The 23140-nt window shown below is 33.2% G+C and overlaps 4 protein-coding genes across 9 annotated transcripts; 3 read left to right on the top strand and 1 right to left on the bottom strand.

Annotated features, from left to right (window-relative positions):
- The first annotated feature begins 1358 nt into the window (after window positions 1–1358).
- Window positions 1359–2508, top strand: LOC6570025. 3 transcript variants are annotated; one of them, XM_032741767.1, is made up of 5 exons: window positions 1359–1476; window positions 1549–1715; window positions 1771–1917; window positions 1980–2279; window positions 2408–2508. In XM_032741767.1, the coding sequence occupies exons 2-4, from the start codon at window positions 1572–1574 to the stop codon at window positions 2226–2228; spliced, it is 540 nt and encodes a 179-aa protein (XP_032597658.1). In that variant the 5' UTR covers window positions 1359–1476; window positions 1549–1571; the 3' UTR covers window positions 2229–2279; window positions 2408–2508. The 3 variants fall into 3 exon arrangements, with proteins under 3 accessions (XP_032597658.1, XP_001996193.2, XP_032597659.1); XM_001996157.2 differs by having other exon boundaries at window positions 1383–1448; window positions 2408–2478; XM_032741768.1 differs by lacking the exon at window positions 1359–1476 and having other exon boundaries at window positions 1498–1715; window positions 2408–2477.
- Window positions 2509–7342: 4834 nt separating this feature from the next.
- LOC116806046 (glucoside xylosyltransferase 2) lies at window positions 7343–9682 on the bottom strand. 3 transcript variants are annotated; one of them, XM_032741832.1, is made up of 5 exons: window positions 9526–9681; window positions 9352–9473; window positions 8703–8777; window positions 8483–8646; window positions 7343–8103 (listed from the first exon to the last, which is right to left on the bottom strand). In XM_032741832.1, exons 4-5 carry the CDS (start codon window positions 8534–8536, stop codon window positions 7444–7446), a joined length of 714 nt encoding a protein of 237 aa, XP_032597723.1. In that variant the 5' UTR covers window positions 8537–8646; window positions 8703–8777; window positions 9352–9473; window positions 9526–9681; the 3' UTR covers window positions 7343–7443. The 3 variants fall into 3 exon arrangements, with proteins under 3 accessions (XP_032597723.1, XP_032597722.1, XP_032597724.1); XM_032741831.1 differs by having other exon boundaries at window positions 7349–8103; window positions 8483–8777; window positions 9526–9678; XM_032741833.1 differs by lacking the exon at window positions 7343–8103 and having other exon boundaries at window positions 8583–8646; window positions 9526–9682.
- A 699-nt stretch (window positions 9683–10381) lies between these two features.
- LOC6570024 (programmed cell death protein 6) lies at window positions 10382–13184 on the top strand. Its single transcript, XM_001996156.2, is given in 4 exon segments — window positions 10382–10429; window positions 10431–10456; window positions 11850–12225; window positions 12762–13184. Coding segments are annotated over 4 exon segments (537 nt in total). The 5' UTR covers window positions 10382–10396; the 3' UTR covers window positions 12864–13184.
- Window positions 13185–16908: 3724 nt separating this feature from the next.
- LOC6570023 (ubiquitin-conjugating enzyme E2 G1) lies at window positions 16909–20965 on the top strand. 2 transcript variants are annotated; one of them, XM_001996155.3, is made up of 4 exons: window positions 16909–17035; window positions 17092–17150; window positions 19147–19249; window positions 20468–20965. In XM_001996155.3, the coding sequence occupies exons 2-4, from the start codon at window positions 17105–17107 to the stop codon at window positions 20823–20825; spliced, it is 507 nt and encodes a 168-aa protein (XP_001996191.2). In that variant the 5' UTR covers window positions 16909–17035; window positions 17092–17104; the 3' UTR covers window positions 20826–20965. The 2 variants fall into 2 exon arrangements, with proteins under 2 accessions (XP_001996191.2, XP_032597725.1); XM_032741834.2 differs by lacking the exons at window positions 16909–17035; window positions 19147–19249 and having other exon boundaries at window positions 17134–17150.
- The last annotated feature ends 2175 nt before the right edge of the window (window positions 20966–23140 follow it).

Raw genomic sequence — 23140 nt, 5'->3', positions numbered from 1 at the left:
GCTCCATCCCTACAACGGAAGTGTAAAATTTAAATGTATTACTTGTTAGTTATATTTAATTTCAGTGCTTGCAACTCATCGTACGTACAAATGCTTATGTTAGCACGCCTCTCACCTGATTAGATATACAAATCCTTGCGTGACGTTCGGTCGATTGTACTTCTTCGGATAGTTGGAATTTATAGGTAGAATAAGCAAATTGTTCTTAAAACTTAAAAGAATTTTGAATTCATTGAACTGCCTACATGAAGAGCCATGAAAATAATTTTGAATTTCGATAACGATAATGAATATTACACTTAGAATGAATATGATTTTCTAATCTTCTTAATTGGGCAAATTCTTCATTCTTAATTTTAAACAAACAGCAAGTGGTAGAAGCGACAACTATTGTTAACTCGTACAGTAATACAAAAAGGACAAGTCATCGCAGTCCTTGTCTAATTATTGAGTGAGCCAACTCCTTGTAGACTACTAGTTTGTATTCTAATGCCACTGACAAAGAAGAATAATAAAACAATTCAATGCCTGTTAGTTTTGTCAAAATGCACACGATATTGAAGTCTACGTTTCCCACTCACGCAACAATTTAAGCATGTTTGCTTTAAAACCATCATCACTACCCCATCGCTCTCAAAATCTTTTTACATTTTTTTAATGTGCGTAAAAATGTTAGTATGTGTTATTGTTTAGGGACATCATCTGAAGATGCCAGAATTATGCAAAGTATTGGACACGATCCTAAATGTCGCTCTAATTAAATCCAACTTTTGAGCTTCAAGTCTCTTCTGCTGTCAAATATCGTTTGCAAAAACAGGGCAGATTGAACAGAAAAGAACTAATAACGAAAATCCTTAAATTAATAGGAAAAAGGATCTGTTTTTAACGTGAATTCCGTGAGAAATGATTATATGGATTTACAATATGAGACATTATTATTGACGATTTTTCACAACAAAAAAAACTTTGAGAAATATTATTTATTTAAATAAATAATTATGTTAATTTATGTACAGAATTACAATCCATATTCATTGTCATGCTAATTGTATAAAAAAATTATAAGCTATATGCACAAACACAAATTTAATACAAAATAATTTTATTATTACATTAATTGCCAAAATAAAAAATGTATATTATTAAAAAAAAATAAAGAATTGACTTCCGGGCAGGTTGCGTTTGCTAATTTTTTCACATAACTCAAATGAAAACAGAACAGATCTAGCCAGAAAAAGGCTAAAATTGTGGATAGTTTGATATTAAAATGCCTTAACAGCAATGTTCAATTCGACATAAGGAGCTGACTATCGATACTTAAAGATTTATAAAGTGAGGCCTATCGAACATGCAACCTTGTTATTGTGAATCCAAACATCTGTGTGTGAGAACAATAGCAAATGCAATATTTTTGTGTCTGATTTAAGGAATTGTTTATGTGCTAGCTAGTAAGAGAAATTATTGATAAATATTAATGTATGTAATTAATTTACGTGCTTGGATACACTTATACGTAACTGATATGTTTTGAATCCCACTACAACAAAGATATTGGCATACCGACGGTCGACATGGGGAGTATTGAGAAGGCCTGTATTTCCGGATTTCTTTGCCGTCTTTGCTCAGAAATGCATAGGACAGTTATACACATTTATGGAGACCATGGTCAGCGCTTATGCCTTGTCGAAAAAATTAACGGCTATTTGCCCATTACTGTAAGTAGTACCACAAATATTTTGATGTTCCAAAATGCATTCAAATGTTTTATAGATATCACCAACTGATCCTTTACCTAAGACCATATGCAAAACATGTCTATATCGGGTGGAACAGCACTATACCCTGCTAATGAGACTAACTCGAATGAGAGAGGAACGCAAACTTAAATTGCTGGGTTATAAATCACAAAGAGATACGGTAACTTAAAGATACTTGCATCCGGTTACGAGTTGTTTTCTGAACTTATTCATTTTTTAAAGGATAATTTCTCGATATCCAGTGTGGAATGTTCCGATGATGAAGAAACAACATCTACACGAAATAAAAGTACACCTGACTCGGCTACATCATCAAGCTCCAAGTCTCCAAGTCCAACTTCAATTAGAAATATCAGAAACATTAATAATTTAGACACCGCAGGGACAAGCAGTGGGCAGATTTTATCAAATGCCACTGGCATACCTAGTACTACAGAAAATGACGCGCAGGAACATTATCCAACTACTTAGAAGACCCAATATTATTTATCTTTGTTTAACTTAACCAACCAACTTTAATATGTACGTATTACTGATAAATGAATACATATATATATATATATTTATATATATATATGTATTTAATAATATCTGTGTTGTATAAGCATAGTTTTTTTTTTTTCAATCTTGGAAATGACATTCTTCAATAGATTCCTAAAATTTGGAGGACATTTAGTCAATAACGGACTGCTGTATCAAATATGTATGTATTTTACTATCACTGAAGAAATGTGAAAAAAAATTTAGTTACACAAACCAAAATGTTTTATTGTGCATTGACAATTGCGATCCAAGTGTGATCAAAGGCTGAGTTAAGATAATCAAAGAGCGATCGAGAAACTTATAGACATGGCTTTCAACTCGGAATATAAACTCGTCTAAACAGCGAGTTAAGGGGACTGGGGAATATATGAAACCTCGAAGCACATATATATTTGTCAAAACTTTAAAGCAACTGTTACCAAATGTTAATATTATTGGGCTGATTTTCAATATGTGTTGTGATGAAAATGTGTTTAGAGTATTTGTGCATTTCCGATTCCATCATTTTTTGTGCACATATGCACTCATAAATACAAACACATGCACATACAATTAATGTACGCGCATATTTCACTTGGTTAATTGGTTGGACTTCAAAAAAACGTGGTCAAGGTATCTTCTTGTCCAGCTTTCTTTGTGGAATAGCAGCTGCAGCACCGAAATGTTGCCAAAATCTGCAAATACACAATCATTCTCAGCTCATAAAAATTGACGCATTAATACAAGGCCACCTTCAGCCACTCAGGTGCAATCTTAACATGCGTGGAAGGCCATCTGATCGCTGCCTGCTCAGAAAAAGAGTTGAGAAATCAAGAAAAGGAACCTGAAATGGATGCCAAAAAAAAAACAAATGTATTAAAACTTAAAACATTTAAGTTAACATTTTGATTTTCAAAAAAAGTAAAGAAGTATTCAACACAAATTCATGGAAACGCGGATGTAAGTAACTTATATGGTATATACATTTATGTGCAAATATCCCCTCTTATTATAAGCAGGGTGTCAAACCGAAACGAATTTGGGTATCGATTTCGATTCTGGTATATAAGACACTAGAATTCCGGTGGAGTTTCGGATGTTTTTCCAAACTTTTTAACGGTTTTCGGTTACGTGTTGATCTTTTTTGCGGTATGCTAAATAATGGCCCAATTCCAGAGTTTAAAAAAATAAGAGAACGTTCGATCAGTGTTAGACAAATGTATATAATATAGCTCGCACAAAACAAATTTAAATGCGCTTCGGATCCCGTTTTTAGTTTGACACCTTGATTATAACACAAATGTCATTTATATTGCCAAATCTCAAATGTTGAGCCATGATTGACAGTCTCGCAACAACACATCAAGTTTCAGGCGTCGTGATTCATCCCGTTGATTGGATGAATATGGTTAAATAAACATTGGACCGATTTCTCATTTTCTTAGTCACAGCAACTTCAACAGGCGTTGTGGTTGTATGGTTTATTATCTACCAGTGTCCAATGATGACTTGGGTCACTGCACTACGGTTTCTCTTAGTATCCCTGCGTCCCGGCACCCAGATGAGGTGGATGTGAGCTTCTCTTGCCAGCTCGTGAAAAAATCTGTGATATTTACTGCGACTTATCAACTTTTCTCTGGATTCCATGAGTGCTAGTAATGAGAGCTCCTGCTTGATCGCGAAGATTAGGGAGCTTGAAATAATGGTTTAACTTTCGGTGATCAGAGTATACTTTGCCTCCTACTCAGCCGCCTAACTCTGCCATCGGTATAAATATGATGTGACTTGTACTATCCTGGGTACAGTACATCAGGTCATCAGGTAAAGCCATCAAACTGATACTCCATATATATTGTGTAACCATCGGAATATTTACATATTTGATCTTATCACCGAATTTTTTGAAAAAACTGCTTCTATAGGTATTTGATTCAATCGTGTTCGTCTAATAAAATACGTTCCTGCTTGCGAGATCTGTAATTAAGAATATTTAAAGAACCTCGCATTGGGTAGAAATTCAAAAGTCGGATCACTGATTAAATGTCTGAACTGGGATAGGTGCTACTAGGCTACTGAGAAAAGAGTACGATATGACGGAGTTAAAGCTTTGAACGAAGTATATTTAGCGAGCTAAATTGCTTTTACTATTAGTTATTGTTAGAAATTTGAATGTGCTTTTGGATTCAAAGTGGGAAATGACGTTTACTTGGGAAGTCTCTTGAAACAGATCCCGATGTCGTTGATAGGGTTGTTTGATTTATATTTGCATTTTGCAAAACACAATCATTGATTCAAGATTCAAGATTCAAACAAAATTTAAAACTATAACCAAGCTGAGCCGTTCAATCTCATTAATTTTAAAGCAGAAATGCATTCAGAGAGTTTATAAGTACACACAAATAACTATTACTATTACTACTACTATTACAATATTTGGGTAAAAATTAATATATTTTTAAACACATATTTGGCGTTTCCAATTTTTCTCAAGTATAATTATTTATATTTATTTAAAGGTCAGGTCCAGCAAAGAAAAAGAGCCTGAAACCATTTTGTTGACCAATATTATCGCATCGCTTCTCGCACGCACTGCATTGGCCTTGAAGTTCTTTTCTTGCGCCCAATAAGTTTTAAATTAGTTGTTTTAACTTTTTACAAGACGAGTTACAAGGTAAAAAGCCGGTCACAAACTCGTAAACGCTGGCCAGAGTAAGTTCAGCAACGTCCTTAACCTTCCCGATCCCTTCTGTGTGCTCAATTAAATCTTGCAAATAAATAAGAGAATGAATTAAAAAGAAAAAGATTGTCTGACAAGACAGCAAATCGGAACTGAGACCTAGATATGTAGAACAGCTCTGGTCGCTTTAGGAAGCGTTATGGCAAAAAAAAAACGAGGTTGGCTCTAAACTACAAGGGTACGTATATATATATATATATATATATATATATATATTATATATATATTTATATATATATATATAGTGTCTCACAGCTCATCAGGGACAGTGCCTAGCAATAATTTTAATTGCCTGCCATAAACTAATTATACAATATTTTTCAAAAATTCGAAAGACCGATGGCAGGTACATATATTAAGCACCATAATAAATATATGATCCCAATAAACTGCGATTTCCCCACCAAGCCGGTGGCCTCGTTATGTAAAAAACTACCTTAATTTATGGTCACATATTCCTTGGACCATGGGCGTTATGAACACCTGTGTGCCATAAAACCCAGATTTTTTACGTCAGGTTGATTATTTTCGGTATAGATAGACCAATCCTTCGTAGTCAGTTTAGTTATATTTTGCATCTCGGATGCAACCAGCCAACAAGGACTATGGACAAACGGACCACCATTGAAGAACGGAATCTCATCCTGGAACACTTCAAGATTGGATATTCACATCGCCAAATAGCTGAAATGGTAAATCTAAGCAAATGAACTGTATTCAACATCATTCGTCGCTTCGTCGACGAAAATCGGAAAGAAGCCATTTATAAGCGCAAAAAATAAAGGGACTAGGATGACATTCGTCGAAACCCACAAGGACAAGGAGTTGGAGTTCTGGAACACATTCATATTTGAAGATGAGCCCAAAATTCAACATTTTTGGCTCAGACGAACGGAATTATGTGTGGCGACAGTCCAATACTGAGCTGAATCCCAATATCCTAAAGGCAACAGTCAAGCACGGCGGAGGAAGTGTCATGGTATGGCCATCTATCTCGGAGCCGGCGTCGGAACTTTGGTGTTTATTGAAACAACAATGGACAAGAATGTGTATCTCAATTAATTAAAGGAAAATTTACTCCAAAGTGCCGAGAAGCTAGGAATCCGGCGTACTTTCCGGTTCTACCACGACAACGACCAGGACAACTGCCAAGCATAAGTCCGGATTAGTATAGTCCTGGCTTATCTGGAACTGCCCCTACATGATAATTCCACCTGCCCAGTCTCCAGATTTAATTGCTATTTAAAATTTGTGGGTTCTGCTGGAAAATAACCTCCGGAATCACAGATCCGATCTCAAAAATGCTCTGCTGAAACTACCCGGAAGCTGATATCTTCGATGAATAATAGGTTAAGGGAAGTTATTAACGCTAAAGGATATCATACTAAGTATTAACATCCTTATTTAAGTTTTTATTCGCCTAATATGTTACTTTTCTAAGACTGCCCCGAAAAAGCTTTGAGATGTATTTTGGATATGTTTTCAGTTTTTGACCAATTTCAGTTAATTAATTAATATTTTAATAAAAACAAAAACTTCCTTTTCAAACGTGATACAACAGGAAACAAATTGGCATTTAAACATTTTGCGTTTGTTTTTTTTGTTTAAACCTTATAGCACTTTAAATTTTTTGCTAGACACTGTCCCTGATGAGCTGTGAGACACTGTATATGTATATAAATAAATTTTTTTTTAAATCAATATTAAGCGTAGGACAATATTGAAAATATATTTTTATTGTTCTTATTGCATTCTTATATTTTAAATCTTAGTCTTGTAGACGTTATAATTTAATAAACAAAAAAAGAATGAATCTTACTAGTTAAGAACTACTCAGCTATTGAGATTTTTGAGCAAGTGTATATACAATAGTGGCCACTTAATAAAACAGGTACAAGAAGAAGTTCTGTATTCAAAATCTTTTACAGGACGCGATAAATATGTGAGTAACCAAGACATTGAAGGTCTATATAATCTTGATCACAACCACTAGTTCTCAGCTTAAAAGCAATCTGGATGAAACTTTTATCCGTCTTTTTGCTGAAGGATCGATTTTTGTGATTTTTGAATCATTCTACTCAAACAATTTTAGACATAAGACTTTAAATTGATATGTACAAATTCACGCTTTTCACTCAGTCGTCGTTGTATTTAACAATTCTCTCTGGCTTCATAAGCGTTATTTGTTAACAGGAAGTATACAACTTTATTTTCGGCATATTGTTCTAAAATATTAAATCCATCTTATTGGCTGGCCGTGGATTTGTAAATATATACATATATATTTTTAAATTAAATAATGAAATATATACCGATTATTTTTTGTTGAAACAAAACTTTTAATTATTTACAAAATATTTTATAATGCAATCGGTTTGTTTATAATTACCATGTTCCCTTACATGATTTGACGAAAACTTATAGTGCTTAATATTTATTATCGAAGAGACTGTTTGCCACTAAAAGAATATCACTTGAGATTTTTCCACAACTAGATTCATTAATATGTTGCGCAATTAATGCTGAGCGAAGCGGCAACAGAAAATCGGCGTATACATTAGAACTAAATTGATAACTTTCAATTGCATCATAAATTGCTTTAAATAATGGTTGCTTGTTAGAATGAAAATATCCTCTATTACCATGTATTAACTTTATTCCAGAATGTGAAGTATTGCATATACTCATATACATGCAGTGATCTGGACGATAGTTATATTCGCATGGCATTATATGGAGTTTGTCGGGATGATAATAAAACAGAATATTTATAATATCTTGGTCGCCCCAGGTAATACGTAGCTTAAACTCCTTATAAATAGGAAATACATGAGGTTCCCAATTGAATTTTCGCATGCGTGTAAGATTCATCAGCATGACTCCAGAGTTTACTCCAAGTCGGCCATAGAACGGATGACGTGCAAAGCGGTTGTACCATCCAATATTTTCATTTTCGTGCTCTGGCGTTAATGCAGCAATTTGACTCTCGTTGAATTTTCCAAAGAACTGCCATATATCAGAAATCGGAGATAAAAATAAAATATCCGTATCCACGTACAGCAGCGAGTCGACATCCGTCAATAGAGACTTGAATTAAAATGCAAATATTATTTTTTTTTTCTGAGTTGAATTAAAAATCTTAGCAATGAAACTTATTACGGGGATATGTGGAATGACACTAATTTAATTTTTTAAAAATCACAATTATCGCTATGTTCTATTTTCTTTTCTTAAAATGTATCTTCATTACAAAGTGAAGAAAAGTATTTTAATTTTTTTGTGAAGATACATCTTTTTAGCACTTCGGCCAGAATGTAGCGCAATCAGTTACCTGCGACGATAACAGACAACTAACTTAATATTAAATGAAGCGAAAACTATGCAGAGATCTGCAGCAGTGCAGCTCAACTACAATTTTATGAAAGCCCTAGAACCATATTATGAGGTCCTGTCATTTGGTACTTACCGGCAAAAATAGGCGCTGTGCTGCACATGGTTTAAAAAGGTTTTTCCACTCCATTTCACTTTTGTTTGGAAATTTTAATGGCAAAAGCTCGAAGTCAAACAGTTGCGGGTATAAATCACGCCAGTCTGTCAGTTTCTCCCTTAATATACCAGTTAATGGATCTTCTGTAAATACTATGAACTTGAGGTATTCTTGATAATAATTAAAAAGGATAGCTGACTTTATCATAACTAGAGTCTCTTGAGCTCGCTGGCCACAGGCGACTGCAACGATGTGTATGGTGTTTTTGTGATACCTATTCAAAATATTTAAAATAAAGCAAATGAAAATATTAATCAATTTGAATCAGTAAACAATATCAGAATATTTAACATGGAAATCTTAAAATCTAAATATCAAACAGTTTGTATTTCGGTAAGATTTAAGTTTCTAGCACAACAATTCTGTCCTAGGAACAATCAGTCAAAAGACGAGTTCTTATGAGAACACCTTTTTTATCTATGAAGATATCCAAACCGAAAGAAAATCATAGAAACAATAATTATTTTTGTAATCATTTGTTACGTTTTGATTCTAAGATTCGAATTTTTTTGTCTATTTCGGCCGTTGTATTTATTACTACTTTATTTCTGATCAGCATCAATACTCGAGTCTATAAGGAAGTTATTGTATTGTATTGTATTTAAAGACGAAAACGATTCCATATTAAATAATATTTAAAGTGCCTCAATTCAATATTTTAAACGATTTAAATTAAGTTAAGAGCAATTGGGCTATCTTGTGACCATCTATGACAAATTTTACAACCCAAAATTTTTAAAAACTAAAGTATATACTTTTAGTATTCATAAGACCTCACGGATACTTACATTTCGTTGTGTCCTGTGCTGGTTTCGGATGATCCCATGTAGTCCCAATGAGGACGTTCATGTAATATGTAGAAAAGCGTAGAGAGAGCCGTGAAACTTAGGAAGCACATATAAAAGTGGCGCTGAAATATGGTAATATTAATAACATTTTAAATATCTATTTGTTTTGTGTACCATTTTGATCCCAAAATATTTATCTTTGTATTTATTTACAAGTCTGTAAATTTGGCACCGCCCAACACAAATCAATTGTCAATCGGCTACACATGGCCGCCGGTTATGATAAATAAACCCATAATGCACACACATAAATACATCATTCAAGTCAGTCTTGTAATTAAATACTAATTGAATAGTGATGCACACGACTATCGGGTATTTAAAAATCGATACTCTCTGCAGAGCGTAAGCCTATTATGGGCTATTCACATGTATAATCATTTCAAAGATGTAGGCTCTTTCGTTGACAATAATTTGATATCGATAAATGCTGTTTCCGAGACATAAATTCAATTCGATTCCAATGCGTGTTCCTTTTCCATTAAATTGCACCCAGTATTTTTACATTAACAATTTGTTCATAGACAAAAAACACGAAGTATGAGAAACTACAATACGAAGAAGAAATACAATTGAAATTTTAATTAGACAAACAATCTCTTCACTTCAAAATGTTTTACATGTATTGTATTCCGTATAACGCAACAAACTCTCATCAAAAAATTGATCGTCTTCTGCACGAACTTCTTTCAGAATAAGACAATCCACTTCTGAAGAATGATTTTTACAATTATTGAAAACCAGTTAGAAAGGTGTAATTGTCAACTTTCGAAAAACAAGGGACCCGAGCGAAGCCGGTAAATACCATATAGTATAAGTTTCAATATGTATTCAGTAAATTCGATTATTAACTATCGATATGTCAATTCAATGACAGAGCCATCACTTATTTAGTCTGTGATTCATAGTTTAGTATTAAATTACTACCATCTGGATTTTGGTAAAAATCAAGTGTTCTGACTTTATTAATTTGTTTTTATCGAATATGTCATACCATCAAAGTGGAATGCCTGATCAATCGTTTTCTTTGGGACGTATTTCAAAGGTATGTGCTGATTATACTTGACGAACATACAAATATGTGTCCTGTGTGTTCTCTCTTGTAATCGGTGTAATGATTGTTTTTTTTTTAACACGCATGTTGTCATACACGCTCAGAGGCCATTCCCTAAAATATGTTATTTCTGTCTGAGCGAAGGATGGGATATGAAAGAATGACAAATAATGATAATTAAATCATAATTTAAGCTAGGGAAACGGTTTTATGCGTCATTCAATGGCACATCTTAAATTCAAAACAAGACGTGGGAAACTGACCGTAAAAACTTATTTCACAATATCAAAAAAAAAAACTTCTTGATCTCTATTAGCATTAAAAATAGGGGCGAATATGTAATTTTTACTGCGTTACACACATATCTAGAAAATTATAATATCCCCTGCAATGGTATTAAATGAGAAGTTGTAAACATTTGTAGCGCTTATCACGAAAATGGAAATTTTTTTCTTTGCATACCATTTTCTTTTGTTCTTAATAATCTTATCTGCAATTTTTGTTTTATTATTCATTTGAGAAAACAAGCTTAATTCACGAAACCCCAATTTTGATTATTTCAAATTTTCTGTTGCCTTGCTGAACATTGACCGTTTCTTCAAAGAGCTGTTCGATAATCGACACAATCAGTTCGAGCGACTACCTATTTAATGAGTTAGAACTCACAAAAAAGGCTTTGTTTCCACATTCAGTTTAGTTAGCTCTTCCATCTTCACTACAATCATTGCTAGCGACAGTTAAATATTGGTCTTATTTTCATCTGTCGCGCTTCACGTAATGCAGGATTCTTTTTATGAAAAATATAGGCTACATTGACGTGTCTGGGGGTAATATCCCCATACTCCGATAGACTTCTCCTTGTTAACCACCTTCCCTCCATAACTAATCGTCGTGATATGCTCGGTGTTATGTTTATAGTTAAATTACTAAATGATGAAATATATTGCGCTATGTACTACTAATTATTCCTTGAATGAACCTTTTCGAGTAATCTGTAATAACACAATAGACTTTAACAAGTATCAATTCTGAGTCCTCTATTTCTTTAATGGGGAATTCAATTTTAAACGTATTGTCTTGTAAATAACATGCATGCATTTGTGGTTAAGCATCTGCTAATTCATACTAACAATTTTTCCCAAATGCATGCAACATATGTTAGACCATACCCCAAGAACTTGGTAAATATTTCCAAATTTAAATATATTTTATTTTTAATTTATTTTATACTTTTTTTTGTGTTACATACGTGCACACACTCATACATTAATTATTCTCACATTAATACTATACGCACAACATATAAATATTTTAATGAATAAGTACAAAGCACAATAAATTTCTACAAAATGATTGATGGTTATTTTTATGGGTATTATTGTAGAGTTGATAAGGACAGAAGCGGTCATATTTCTGCAGACGAACTCCAGGTGGCCCTTTCCAATGGCACGTGGTCTGCTTTCAACCCGGAAACAGTCCGACTTATGATCGGGATGTTTGATCGCGAGAACAGAGGAACTGTGTCTTTTCAGGATTTTGGAGCTCTTTGGAAATATGTAACAGATTGGCAGAGTTGTTTTCGGTCATTTGATCGTGATAATTCTGGCAATATTGATAAGCAAGAACTTAAAACGGCTCTTACTTCCTTTGGATATCGGCTCTCTGACCATCTAGTGGAAGTCTTGCTCCGTAAATTTGATCGTTTTGGCCGAGGCACCATACTTTTTGATGATTTTATACAATGTTGTATTGTCCTCTATGTGAGTATTTGATTGAATGTCACATTATTATAATTAAAGCAAAAATAAGTCTATTCCAGCTCTGTTTACTGTCGGCTACCACCGATAGTAGAAGAGTTTCTACAATTTCCGCCTTACTGTCCGTCCGTCCTGGGTGGTGCTCCGAAATCCATAACATCTATAAATGCAAATGTATAGTCTATGCTCCCCCATCTAAAAGCTGTAGTAACCAAATTTTAAAGTTGCTTGGGACGACAATCAAAGATTGGTATATAAATTTTCCAAGACCAGTCACGCCCGGTCCCTCCGTCAATAAAAAATGTATAGCTAGAGTCCTAAACTTTGGAAGGTCATATCGACTTCCCCTCTGAATCGATACACCTGAGTGTAAAACCCATTTATTTGGCACAATTTTAGAGATTAGAGCCACCTGTCTGCCCGCTCAGTTGAGCCACAAAGTTTAAGTTTAATTTGTGAATCAGTGTAGTAATAATTATACATTTACAGATAAACTAAACCACTTTTTAACGTCATTCATTTTATTTTTTCAATTGCAGACGTTAACTACAGCCTTCAGACAACATGATACCGACATGGATGGTGTCATCACAATCCACTACGAACAGTTTTTAAGCATGGTCTTCTCACTTAAAATATAATATTGTCCTATCTTAATTTACAAGATTTTTCACAACATGGCCCTTATGTATATATAAATGTAAATAGTAGTAAGTATTGCATAGCAATACTTCAGACTTACATTTAAAAGTAATGTTATTCCTTAAACATATTTGATAGAAATTTAAGACAAAATCATACACAATCATTTAAATTTTAAATTGATAATTTAATTGACAAATTTTTGATCCCTTAAAGCCTAAAATATTATTGCTGAGCCAATGAACATGTCCGTTGAGTAAGACAATGCGATTTTACACTTTAATAAAAAAACAAATACATGCATATATTTCTAAAATCAATCAGATTTTTAATTAACGTACTATATAAGCGAGATAAAAGTAGAACGATTACGGCAAACTTCGCACGAAGGTACTTTTTTAGCTGTTTTCTCTTTTCGCATCTGAAATAATTCCAGGAAATATTACAAATAATAATATTTAAATTGAAATGTTTTCTGAAATGAAGAAATGCATCTGATTAGAGAAATCTTCAATGGATAACTAGCTTAATCGCTCGAAGTTATTAATTTTTTTTGGCAGACAGTAAAAGATGCTATTTTTCGGATAAAATATCGTATTTACTTTAGTAAATTTACTCTTTGAAGTACATTGTTTTATAAATTTTGACAATCTTCGCGTGGGTGACGAAAAGTCCGCCTGTCTTTCAATAATTGCTATGCTCCAAGCTGCCACATCTAATGCATGCCCCATACTCGCGTTTTGGTTTACGACATTCTATTGTATGTTTCCTCCATCCCACTTTCCCCTTGGCATGTAATCCCTTTGAAAGATTGGTGTGCTCCCAGTTGAGTGTGTCATGTACATGATAATGGTTGGGATATTATTGGTCCTTAGCTCGGATTACTCTAGTAAATTAATCGAAAACCCCAGGTGCAATAAAAACATCTGGAAACTTTGTGGGACGGTACTTCTAGCCTGCTGTTCGTGTATGTATGAAATGTGCATTCTTTTCTGGCGAAGTAAAACGACTGTGCTTTTATTAATGGGAGTGGACATGTTAGCCCAGAATCACACGTTGGTGGGGCTCTACTTCGTGTAGCTGTATGTATATAATTGTAAATATTTAATGTTTGTTGCGCAGTCTAAGTGTGGACATAGTCGTCACTACAATACTTTTCTTCAATTGATTAATGTTTCACAGATTCCTTGTATTAGATTGGATCTAATCCGTTTGGCTATATCTACGAGAACTTTCATTATATTACATTATCTTTCTGGCTTGTTGAAAACCCCATTAATATTAAGAAAGACCACTTAGCTGATCCTTAATCCTTAATTTGAATCGATTTATCACGTCGACAGCCTACCTTTGAAAGTGTATGTTTTACAAGAATATCTAGGGACCCCATCATATATTGATGTTGATACTGCGTAGCCAGCTCATTGTTATATCCTTGCTTCGAAATCTCGAACTTTTCCAAAATAATTGGTTTGCAGATATGTCTCTTTCAATGATACTCTGAGGTAGTTAGTTATGAAAAGAACCAAGAAAAAATCCAAACATACAAAAATTGGGGTAAGTGAGAAGTTGAACCTAACATACTGCTTTGCAAATATGCCTGCTCTATTCCTTTTGTCGTGATCAACATCCTGAAAGACCTTAAAAAGTCCTGTCGGTGATAATTGTTTTTTAACTTCTTTTTATAAGTTGAGAATTTTTGAGGGTAATCCACCAAACTAAATCAAATGCTGGTTGTGTATCCAAATACGCTGTGACTGCGTATTCCATGGAGTGGAATATTTCCAGTGTTAAACTTACCACTCTGTTTAGTTGCTATGATCCCATGACTAACCCAAAATTCAGACAGGAACTTTGATATAACTGCTGTATAAAGTATGCGCCGAATAATGTATATTTCTAGCAGGTTTTTATTTCGATTTTTACTCACTCGATAAGTTAAATGTAATTGTCATTTATACACGAGTTTCCAGAGAATCTTAGACCTGTCTAACTCTGTTCGGTAAAGCAAATTTGACAGACGTACGCAAATGTTTCCTGTGGTTCCGGAGGGTGTTCTCGGTGTTAGGGATCGAAAATCTGGGATGAACTTGCCTTTTGTAGCTAAATTGAATTTCTCAATCAGGGCAGCTTCTTCTAGGAGTCTATCTATATGAAAAAGAGACATTAGGGAGAACAGAGTGGTAAATACCCTGAAAAATGAAGTACCCTATATGGTCTGGTAAATATGTACATTTAGTAAGTACTAGGTGACAACCGAATAGATATTTGAGCAATATATCGTAGCTCACATAAGTACTAAGAGAGAACATAATTAGATTAGGTCCCCCTTATGAAAACACACACCATAAAAAGGGAACACAGATGGATAAGTCACCAACCAGGGTGCAGACCTTGAAGTTGTGGCCCCACCGATATCCCATCATAAGCCTCTGGCTAAGCATGGATATAGCCAATTTAAGCAAATAATAGCCATAGGAAAGAACGGTCCTACAATACCGGTATCCTAACAGGCCACTGTAGACTAAAAGACCCGCTAACTAATCTAGTCATAGTCAGCAACGAACTCTCCCGGCTTTGCGATAATGGGAAATAATCAATCATAGCTACAAATAGATATAGTATATTGGGGAAATATGTCTTGGAGGACATTCGCATTCGTGCAGGAAGTGAGTACATTAGATCTATCAGGTCGCATAAAAAAAAAAAACCGCTATTAAAAATTCATTTTTTTGCTTGCGAGCATCATGCCAACTATTTTATACATCGAATTTAGTTATACTTTAATATTTTATTCGTTTGACAATGCAGTAAATCACTTATGTTCAATTATTAACTTAAAATATTTTTCTTTAATTTAGTTATTAGTTTAAAATAGTTTTGATATACGAGTATATTGCCTATTACCATAAATGGCACAAGCACTTGAATTTGCTCCACAAATAATTATCGTTTCGCAGTGTAGTCAGGTATCTTGAGTGCATTAAAACGCAAAAGTTGTTGGCCTGGCGAGATTAATTGTCTCATAGGTGAATCCCACCGATTTAAGTCTCGCGGAACGAATGGGAATTTTCCAAAGATGTGAAACACTATTCACATAGGTGGCATGAATACAGCTGTGGCAGCTGTTGTAAACTATGTGCATAGAGCCTGACGACTTGTGGAAACCAAATTGACCATTGCGATACGTCTTAATGCAAAACGCTTTCAATTGAAATTATTTTTTGTTTTTCCAAATCCGGAGTCAAGGCAATGAGATTCCCCGCTTTCGTCGAAATTCACGTAATTAAATTAAATAATCTTAAAAGTATATTTTATTTTTAGATTTCTTCGTTGTCGGCAATTTTTTGATCGTAATTTAAATTCTTAACAACGGGTTTGTTTACATTTTCGCAGTGAATGCCAATTACTATTAGTGGTGGACCGAAAAATTCAAACAGTATTTTGATTGCTATAAAATGAGTTTTCGGTACTACAAAACCTAATGGACCGTCATTAAAATTGATTATTGATCAGAACTCTTAATTGATATTAAGATGCCTTGAATAAGTTCACACCACCATAAGACCTCTTTGAATATTTTCAATTTATTAAAACTTTTATAATTTTACTGCATGACCAAACCAAAAATATAATTATTAATAAATTATGAATATGCCAAAAAAGTTGTAATAAAAGTTATTCGCATATAAGATATATAATTAGGTTCAAATAATTTCCGTTTCTTAGACTTTAATTAAACATTCAAAGAGTAAAAGAGAAAACACATAAATTTTTTTAAGTATTTTCGTAGCATCATCAATAAAATATTTTGATAAATATAAGACATATTTAGGTTGACGGTTCTTCCAATTAACCTCCAACCCATTTTTTATATATTCATATGAAGTCTTATATTTTATTTTCTTTGGAATTGAAAATATTTATTACCTAAGCAGAAGCCCGAATTTCACAATGCTGAAGCTAAGTCAGAATTCGATGGTGGTTTACAAATTTGTTTCATTTCAATCGTTTCGTGAACTGAATCATTTTAGTTCATACGATAGTTTTAATTTCATTTTGTTTCAGTAAATTACTTTGTTTCGTCTGTGAAGAATGAAAAAAAGTACATTGTCGGCTTTCGTATGAGATAAAATAAATTTTTTTCATCGAAGCAGATCGCGGTACTAAAGTAAATTTTTTCAATTGTGTAACTTATGTGTGCTTTATTCGATTAAAATATTCCAGAAACCAAGTCAAAATGTCCGAGCTTCAATCATCATTGCTGTTGAAAAAACAATTGGCAGGTATGTGTTACACATGTCTAATATGTCCATATGAATATACATACATACTTGTGTATATACATATTTAAGAAAGGTACATACAAATACATATGTATGTGCATATACAAAAATATCAGGAACACAAGGGCCAATTGCAGGTATTAGTACAACAAGCGTATTGTACATAAATACATATACATTTACATCTACATATGCATACATGTATGTACGTACATATGTATGTATGCACATAAGAAGTCTGCCTCACCACATTTATTTGGTTGGACCACATTTCGTTGACAACTAATTACGTTTAAGTGTGCGTATTTCTACATATGTATTTATATATATACACATATATGTATATGTAATTATGTACAACAAAAAAATATCATAAGTTAGTCATGAAATGTGTAAGACACTGAAAGAGACAGCAGGAGCGCATATGTACATATGTATGTAGTATGTATATATGTATATGTATGTATATATGTATGCTCGACTTGCCGACGAGTCAGCATATGTACCTATGCGTATTATGTCCATCTGTCTGCTTCTATTCACAATGTTCTCTCAACTTTGCATCGATATTGACTAAATGTTGATTTTTGATGCAGCCAGTATATATACACGCATTGGAATTGGCCGAGTCGCACTTGTATATCAAATAGCTGATATAGGACATCGAAAGATGATGACTTTATAAGCATCTGTTTTGTTTATGAAGAAATCCTGATGCGTGCTGTAATGCTTCATAATATTTGGGGAATAAAACGCATCAGCATCGGACATATAAATCATGTAGTTTCCATAGCAGCTATCTGTCGAAAGAGGATTATCTGTTTGCATTGAATACCCTTGCACAAGGAGTATTATAATTTTGTCGTGAAGTTTTGTATCGTACCAGGGACATTCCTATAAGGTATATATAATTATATATTTTTCTGATCATCGTCAATAGCAGAGACTGACAGTCCGTTGCAAGCTGTTTCTATTTATTTATTTTCTTATAGTTAATGTATTTCTCACAGACTACTTTTTCATTTAGCTGCGTTTAGAAACTATCTGTCGAAAGATGAGTTATATGAAAGACTTTTTCACGTGGATAAAGTCGATCTAAGTATATCTAGAATTTTTTGCGTAAGCACGTCAAACCCGTGGATCCCTTTGCACAATATTTTTTATGGGCACATGATAGATTTATCGTTCACCACTCGTATCAAAATTTTTGTGAATGAAAAATATGAATACCAAATTGATTTAATTTAATAATTATATGTTTTTGAAGACGTCTTTTCGACTGATTATCGAAAAATAAACATGTAACTATATACAATATGTATACAAAATGTTTGCATCGCTAGGATTTTTTATTTTGTGTCTTTGTCTACTTCTGCTGAACGTCGTCCCTCTCTTTTCAACAAAATACTTAACTTCTTTGTCTACTTCCAATGAACGTTACATTAATTTCAACCACTCTCTTCAGAAGAACCTAATTGAAAAATATCACAAGATGTCATCCCAAAAAAACCGACCACAGATGAATGTCGTTATTAATAAGTTTGGTGACTCTAGGAAGATATCCATAGGCTTTTGGGGTTCTCGGGGGTGGGTGCCAAGACCTGAAAGTAGTATGTAATTGTGGTGAACCATTTGCTCACATGAACTGGTCGTAAGGACTTGCGTGCGAGCCACTGAATTGCCGAAATTACTCTCTACCATTTGGGAGCTCACGCAATGTAAGGTTTAGTCTATACATGAAATGTAAGCATGCATCCTACGCTTCGCAAGTGAATGTAATTTTCGGGGTGCCAAAGGATCAGGTGTGTTTAAAAGTAGTAGTCAAGGTTAAATTAGTAAGGGTAAGGAAAAATGTTTATAAATCTTATAAAATCAGACTGAGTGTTTGAAAACCCTATTTATACAATATATATATAAGTTTAATCAGTTTTAGAAACAACATAGATGAATGCATATATTTTAACATTACAAAATTCTTACCATTCCTTTATTTCAGAACTAAATAAAAACCCAGTAGAAGGTTTCTCAGCTGGATTAATTGATGAAAATGATATATTCCGTTGGGAAGTCCTAATAATTGGACCACCAGATACACTGTAGTAGGTTTATTACAGTAATTATATATATATATATATGTTTCTTACAATACAATACAGCAATGAACACATTTCATTTCTAAGCATTAATTTTGCTCCCTCAATTAGTTTCAAGATGCCTGGGGCAATATATTGGTAGGCAATCGAATTGATCTGATGTTCGTTTTTCCAACTTATTTTGTTTTTTTAACGTATGTGCTCTGTTCTCGATTAGTTTTGTTTCATTGTTATTATATTATGGATCGGACTACTGTATTATTCAGATAAGGTAAGGTTGGCGGGTTGAATGATTATCATGGGTCTTCCCCATAAGCGAAACGTCTCCCCTGTGACGCTTAAAACAGCTTTGCAACAAAAAAATTATTGGGGCTGATGATGATTTTTTGTCCTCCACTATTATAATATCAATGTTTGAACTAAAATGATCCGTACTTAGCCAATTAAACCGTGAATAAATAGTCAAATTTTTAAGAAAAAAATAAAATCCGTTTCCTGTTGCTATATTTATGCAAGAATATTAAATATTCCCCGCAGATCATTTTTTTCTTTTTGTTATTGCCAATTTTATAGTTTATAATCATTTTTACTAGGTGAAGTGCCCATCAAAACGAGGTAAAAAGCATATTATAATGAATAAGTTTTGTGCAAATGTATGCCGCAGGAAACAGCTTCGAGATCCTCTTGATCAGTATCAATAGCCAATTTGATCTACATCAATTTTATTTAATTTGACTGGTGCGTCTTCCCTGTCGAAAGTATCGTTTTATAAACAGTTTCGAGCATATATATTTGAAATTCTAAGTACTGATATCACCTCTTAACAAAACTCTACAGCCCCGTTAAGAAATAAAGTACTTGATAAAAAGCTTAACACTTTTGGTACAATCGTACCAATTGTATAAATGGTCTCGCATAGTTTGCGTAGACTTAATAATATAAAGTTATTTAACATATAAGGTTAATAATGTTACATAGGAGAACAAGCTACAATTATTTAAGAATTCATTTCCAATAGCGTAGAAGCACTCTTTTCGTGCATGATGTTTTGTCTGATGTATACTACGAATATCTTCTAATATGCTAGAACACTATCGACTATAACACTTATTTTTTGATTAATAAAAGTATAGGCGCGAACTTATACTCAAATCCTATCTTTGCGCTCGACGTTGAGAAAAACTTCATTTTAATATTGATATCTTTTTTCTTTCTTATCAACAGTGAAGGAGGTTTCTTCAAAGCGCATTTATACTTTCCTAAGGAGTACCCCCTGCGCCCACCTCGAATGAAGTTTGTTACGGAAATCTGGCATCCAAATATTGAAAAGAATGGTGATGTCTGTATTTCGATTTTACACGAGCCGGGAGATGATAAGTGGGGCTACGAAAAAGCATCAGAGCGTTGGCTCCCGGTGCACACAGTGGAAACTATTTTGATATCCGTGATATCAATGTTAGCGGATCCCAACGATGAGTCCCCAGCAAATGTTGATGCTGCCAAGGAATGGAGAGAATCCTACACTGATTTCAAGCGCAAAGTGGCACGCTGTGTCCGAAAAAGCCAAGAGGAGTGTTCGTAGAAACCGGATTTGCTCTATATTTGTATATTTATATTAAAAGTTTGATACATTAAAATGAATAACTGAATTAATAGACATATAAAATTAACATTTTATATTATGATCTATGATCATGTCTTTTGAGCCATTTGGAAAACACATTTTGCAATTCTCATTTAATTTTTTTTTTTATATGAAACATCTATTATAGATATGATCCTGGGAATTGTTACATTTAAGTCTTCGAGTGGAACTTTACAAAATAAGCGAGAGTTTTATATTTTTGTTTCCACTAATATCAATACTTGCCGACAGTGGGGAGTATGTCCTTGAACACGATGAGGTAGATCCCCTTACTCAATCAACTAAAATGTAACTTCAAAAGAACGGTGCTGATAGCTTACAAACAGGGTTTGGACAATAATGAAAAGCAAACTGCGATATGACTGACAGATTACTTTGTCGGCATAACCGTTAAGAAGTCAGAACATTTTAGACAACTAACTCTACAAAACTGTTGATTTTATTAATATTATGGAGAAACGGAAAAATTTTTCTATTAAGGAAGGTATTACTCAGCTCTAATGAATAGAAATATTGTTGCTGTACGAATAATTAAAGGAGAACAATATTTCATGTTCCAAGAAATAGTTTAATTAAAATTTTTCATTTTTAATGAATGAAGCATTTTATTTGATATTAAAGATAATTACATTTCCGTGTCAGTGTTGTCATCCCCTAACATACATAAAAGCTTTGGAAAGTATTATGAGAAAATAGCTTAATGCAGGAATTCATAGTGGTTTTGGTTGTATAATTATTAAGCATTGAACCAAACGAGTTAAAACTAATTAAATTGACATGTAATTTGATGGCAGCAAGGCTGCCATTATGTGTGATCTACATATGCATGACATTCCCTACACTGAAGGGGAAAAACTAGGAAGCATTTTCCATTCAATGTGTTTTCACTTCATCTCACTGTGCATCACTGATTATGAACATTTTTATACTTAAAACAGCAGTTTCGCACACCCACTGCAATTGACCCAATAATCCTATTGTATCATAAAATGTCAAAAAAGCTGCGTTTTCGAGGACAATTGGAGCTTACCGATGCGAAACAAAATAAGAATTACAAAAATTAAAGGCAAAATTATATTTGGAAACCCCGTGGAGAGTCTAATTGAATTCATAAGTATATGCAAATCTAAAAATTAATCAAATTTAATTATTTGATCAATTTTGAATACTAGGAGCTGATAATTGTAATCTCTACTCTTTCATTAACCTATAATAGGTAATATTAATTGTAATATATTTAGTGAAACACATATCTTACAAACTATGGAGTCACTTGATTTAAAATTATTTAAATTCCCAATAAGTCACTTGTCACTTGATTTAAAATTATTTAAATTCACAATAAAGACAATACGTACATTATAACATCGCTTTTTCCGAATATGCATAATACAGTTTTAATTTACCTGAAATTGTCACTATCTGTTTATTCCATACACGAACTAGTATTTTTATTTTATGAGTATTGTTCTGACCATAATTCAGTTATGTGACTTTAAAAATATTATCTACGATAAGCTTAATACTGACTTTAGTTAACTAAAGTATAACAACATTTACTTTCTACCTCCAGTTGACTGCGAACGGGAATCTCTGTAGTCAAGCATTAATAGTCGCCACATTTCAAATAAAAAATTAGGAAAGCAACGTGTTGTCTTTTTTTCTTTGTTTCATTAAGTGGCAAGACATTAGTCTTAATGGGGAAATCGATGTTAGTACACTCAACCTTAAATTACCCTACGCAAAACAAATACTTTATAAGTACTTGTAAATTAAAATCAAATGCGACGTGAATTCATTTCTTGAATACAATATTATTAGCACTGGATTGGCAAAGCCTACCCTGACAAGTAGAAAAAAGCCAACATATCCTTATCCCAAAAGCAAACATTGATGACTATATAATTGTAGTAATTTTAATTTATAATTTCTTTCAAGTTTTTGAAAATTTAATGTTGATTAAATTTAATATATTCTTAGAAGACAATGAATTTCGAAACAATAAATAACAATCAATCTGAATTTCGAAAAAAAATACAATATTTTCTACGGCAATTAATAAAATAAGCGACAACATGTGTTAGTACTTTCTGTATACTAAGCGAGACTTGTCGCAAGTGTCAGTCCTTATTAATCGTACGTATTATGTAGGAGAAATATATAACTGATAAAAATGGGGATATAAAATGATATCTACGATAAGATATGCAAGTGTTTGAAACTAAAATATGACATAATATTTAATCCAAATG

This window comes from Drosophila grimshawi, unplaced genomic scaffold (assembly GCF_018153295.1).
Source record: "Drosophila grimshawi isolate 15287-2541.00 unplaced genomic scaffold, ASM1815329v1 contig_1148, whole genome shotgun sequence".
NCBI lineage: Eukaryota > Metazoa > Arthropoda > Insecta > Diptera > Drosophilidae > Drosophila > Drosophila grimshawi.
This window is presented reverse-complemented; position numbering and strand designations above follow the sequence as displayed.

Coding starts and splice junctions, on each gene's coding strand:
- LOC6570023 (XM_001996155.3), top strand. CDS start 17,105: ATGTCCGAGCTTCAATCATCATTGCTGTTGAAAAAACAATTGGCAG. Junction 17,151..19,146: donor GTTGAAAAAACAATTGGCAG/GTATGTGTTACA, acceptor CCTTTATTTCAG/AACTAAATAAAAACCCAGTA. Junction 19,250..20,467: donor GGACCACCAGATACACTGTA/GTAGGTTTATTA, acceptor TCTTATCAACAG/TGAAGGAGGTTTCTTCAAAG.
- LOC6570025 (XM_032741767.1), top strand. CDS start 1,572: ATGGGGAGTATTGAGAAGGCCTGTATTTCCGGATTTCTTTGCCGTCTT. Junction 1,716..1,770: donor ACGGCTATTTGCCCATTACT/GTAAGTAGTACC, acceptor AATGTTTTATAG/ATATCACCAACTGATCCTTT. Junction 1,918..1,979: donor ATAAATCACAAAGAGATACG/GTAACTTAAAGA, acceptor CATTTTTTAAAG/GATAATTTCTCGATATCCAG.
- LOC116806046 (XM_032741831.1), bottom strand. Junction 8,778..9,351: donor AGCACAGGACACAACGAAAT/GTAAGTATCCGT, acceptor TATTTTGAATAG/GTATCACAAAAACACCATAC. Junction 8,104..8,482: donor CACAGCGCCTATTTTTGCCG/GTAAGTACCAAA, acceptor TTTTAATTCAAG/TCTCTATTGACGGATGTCGA.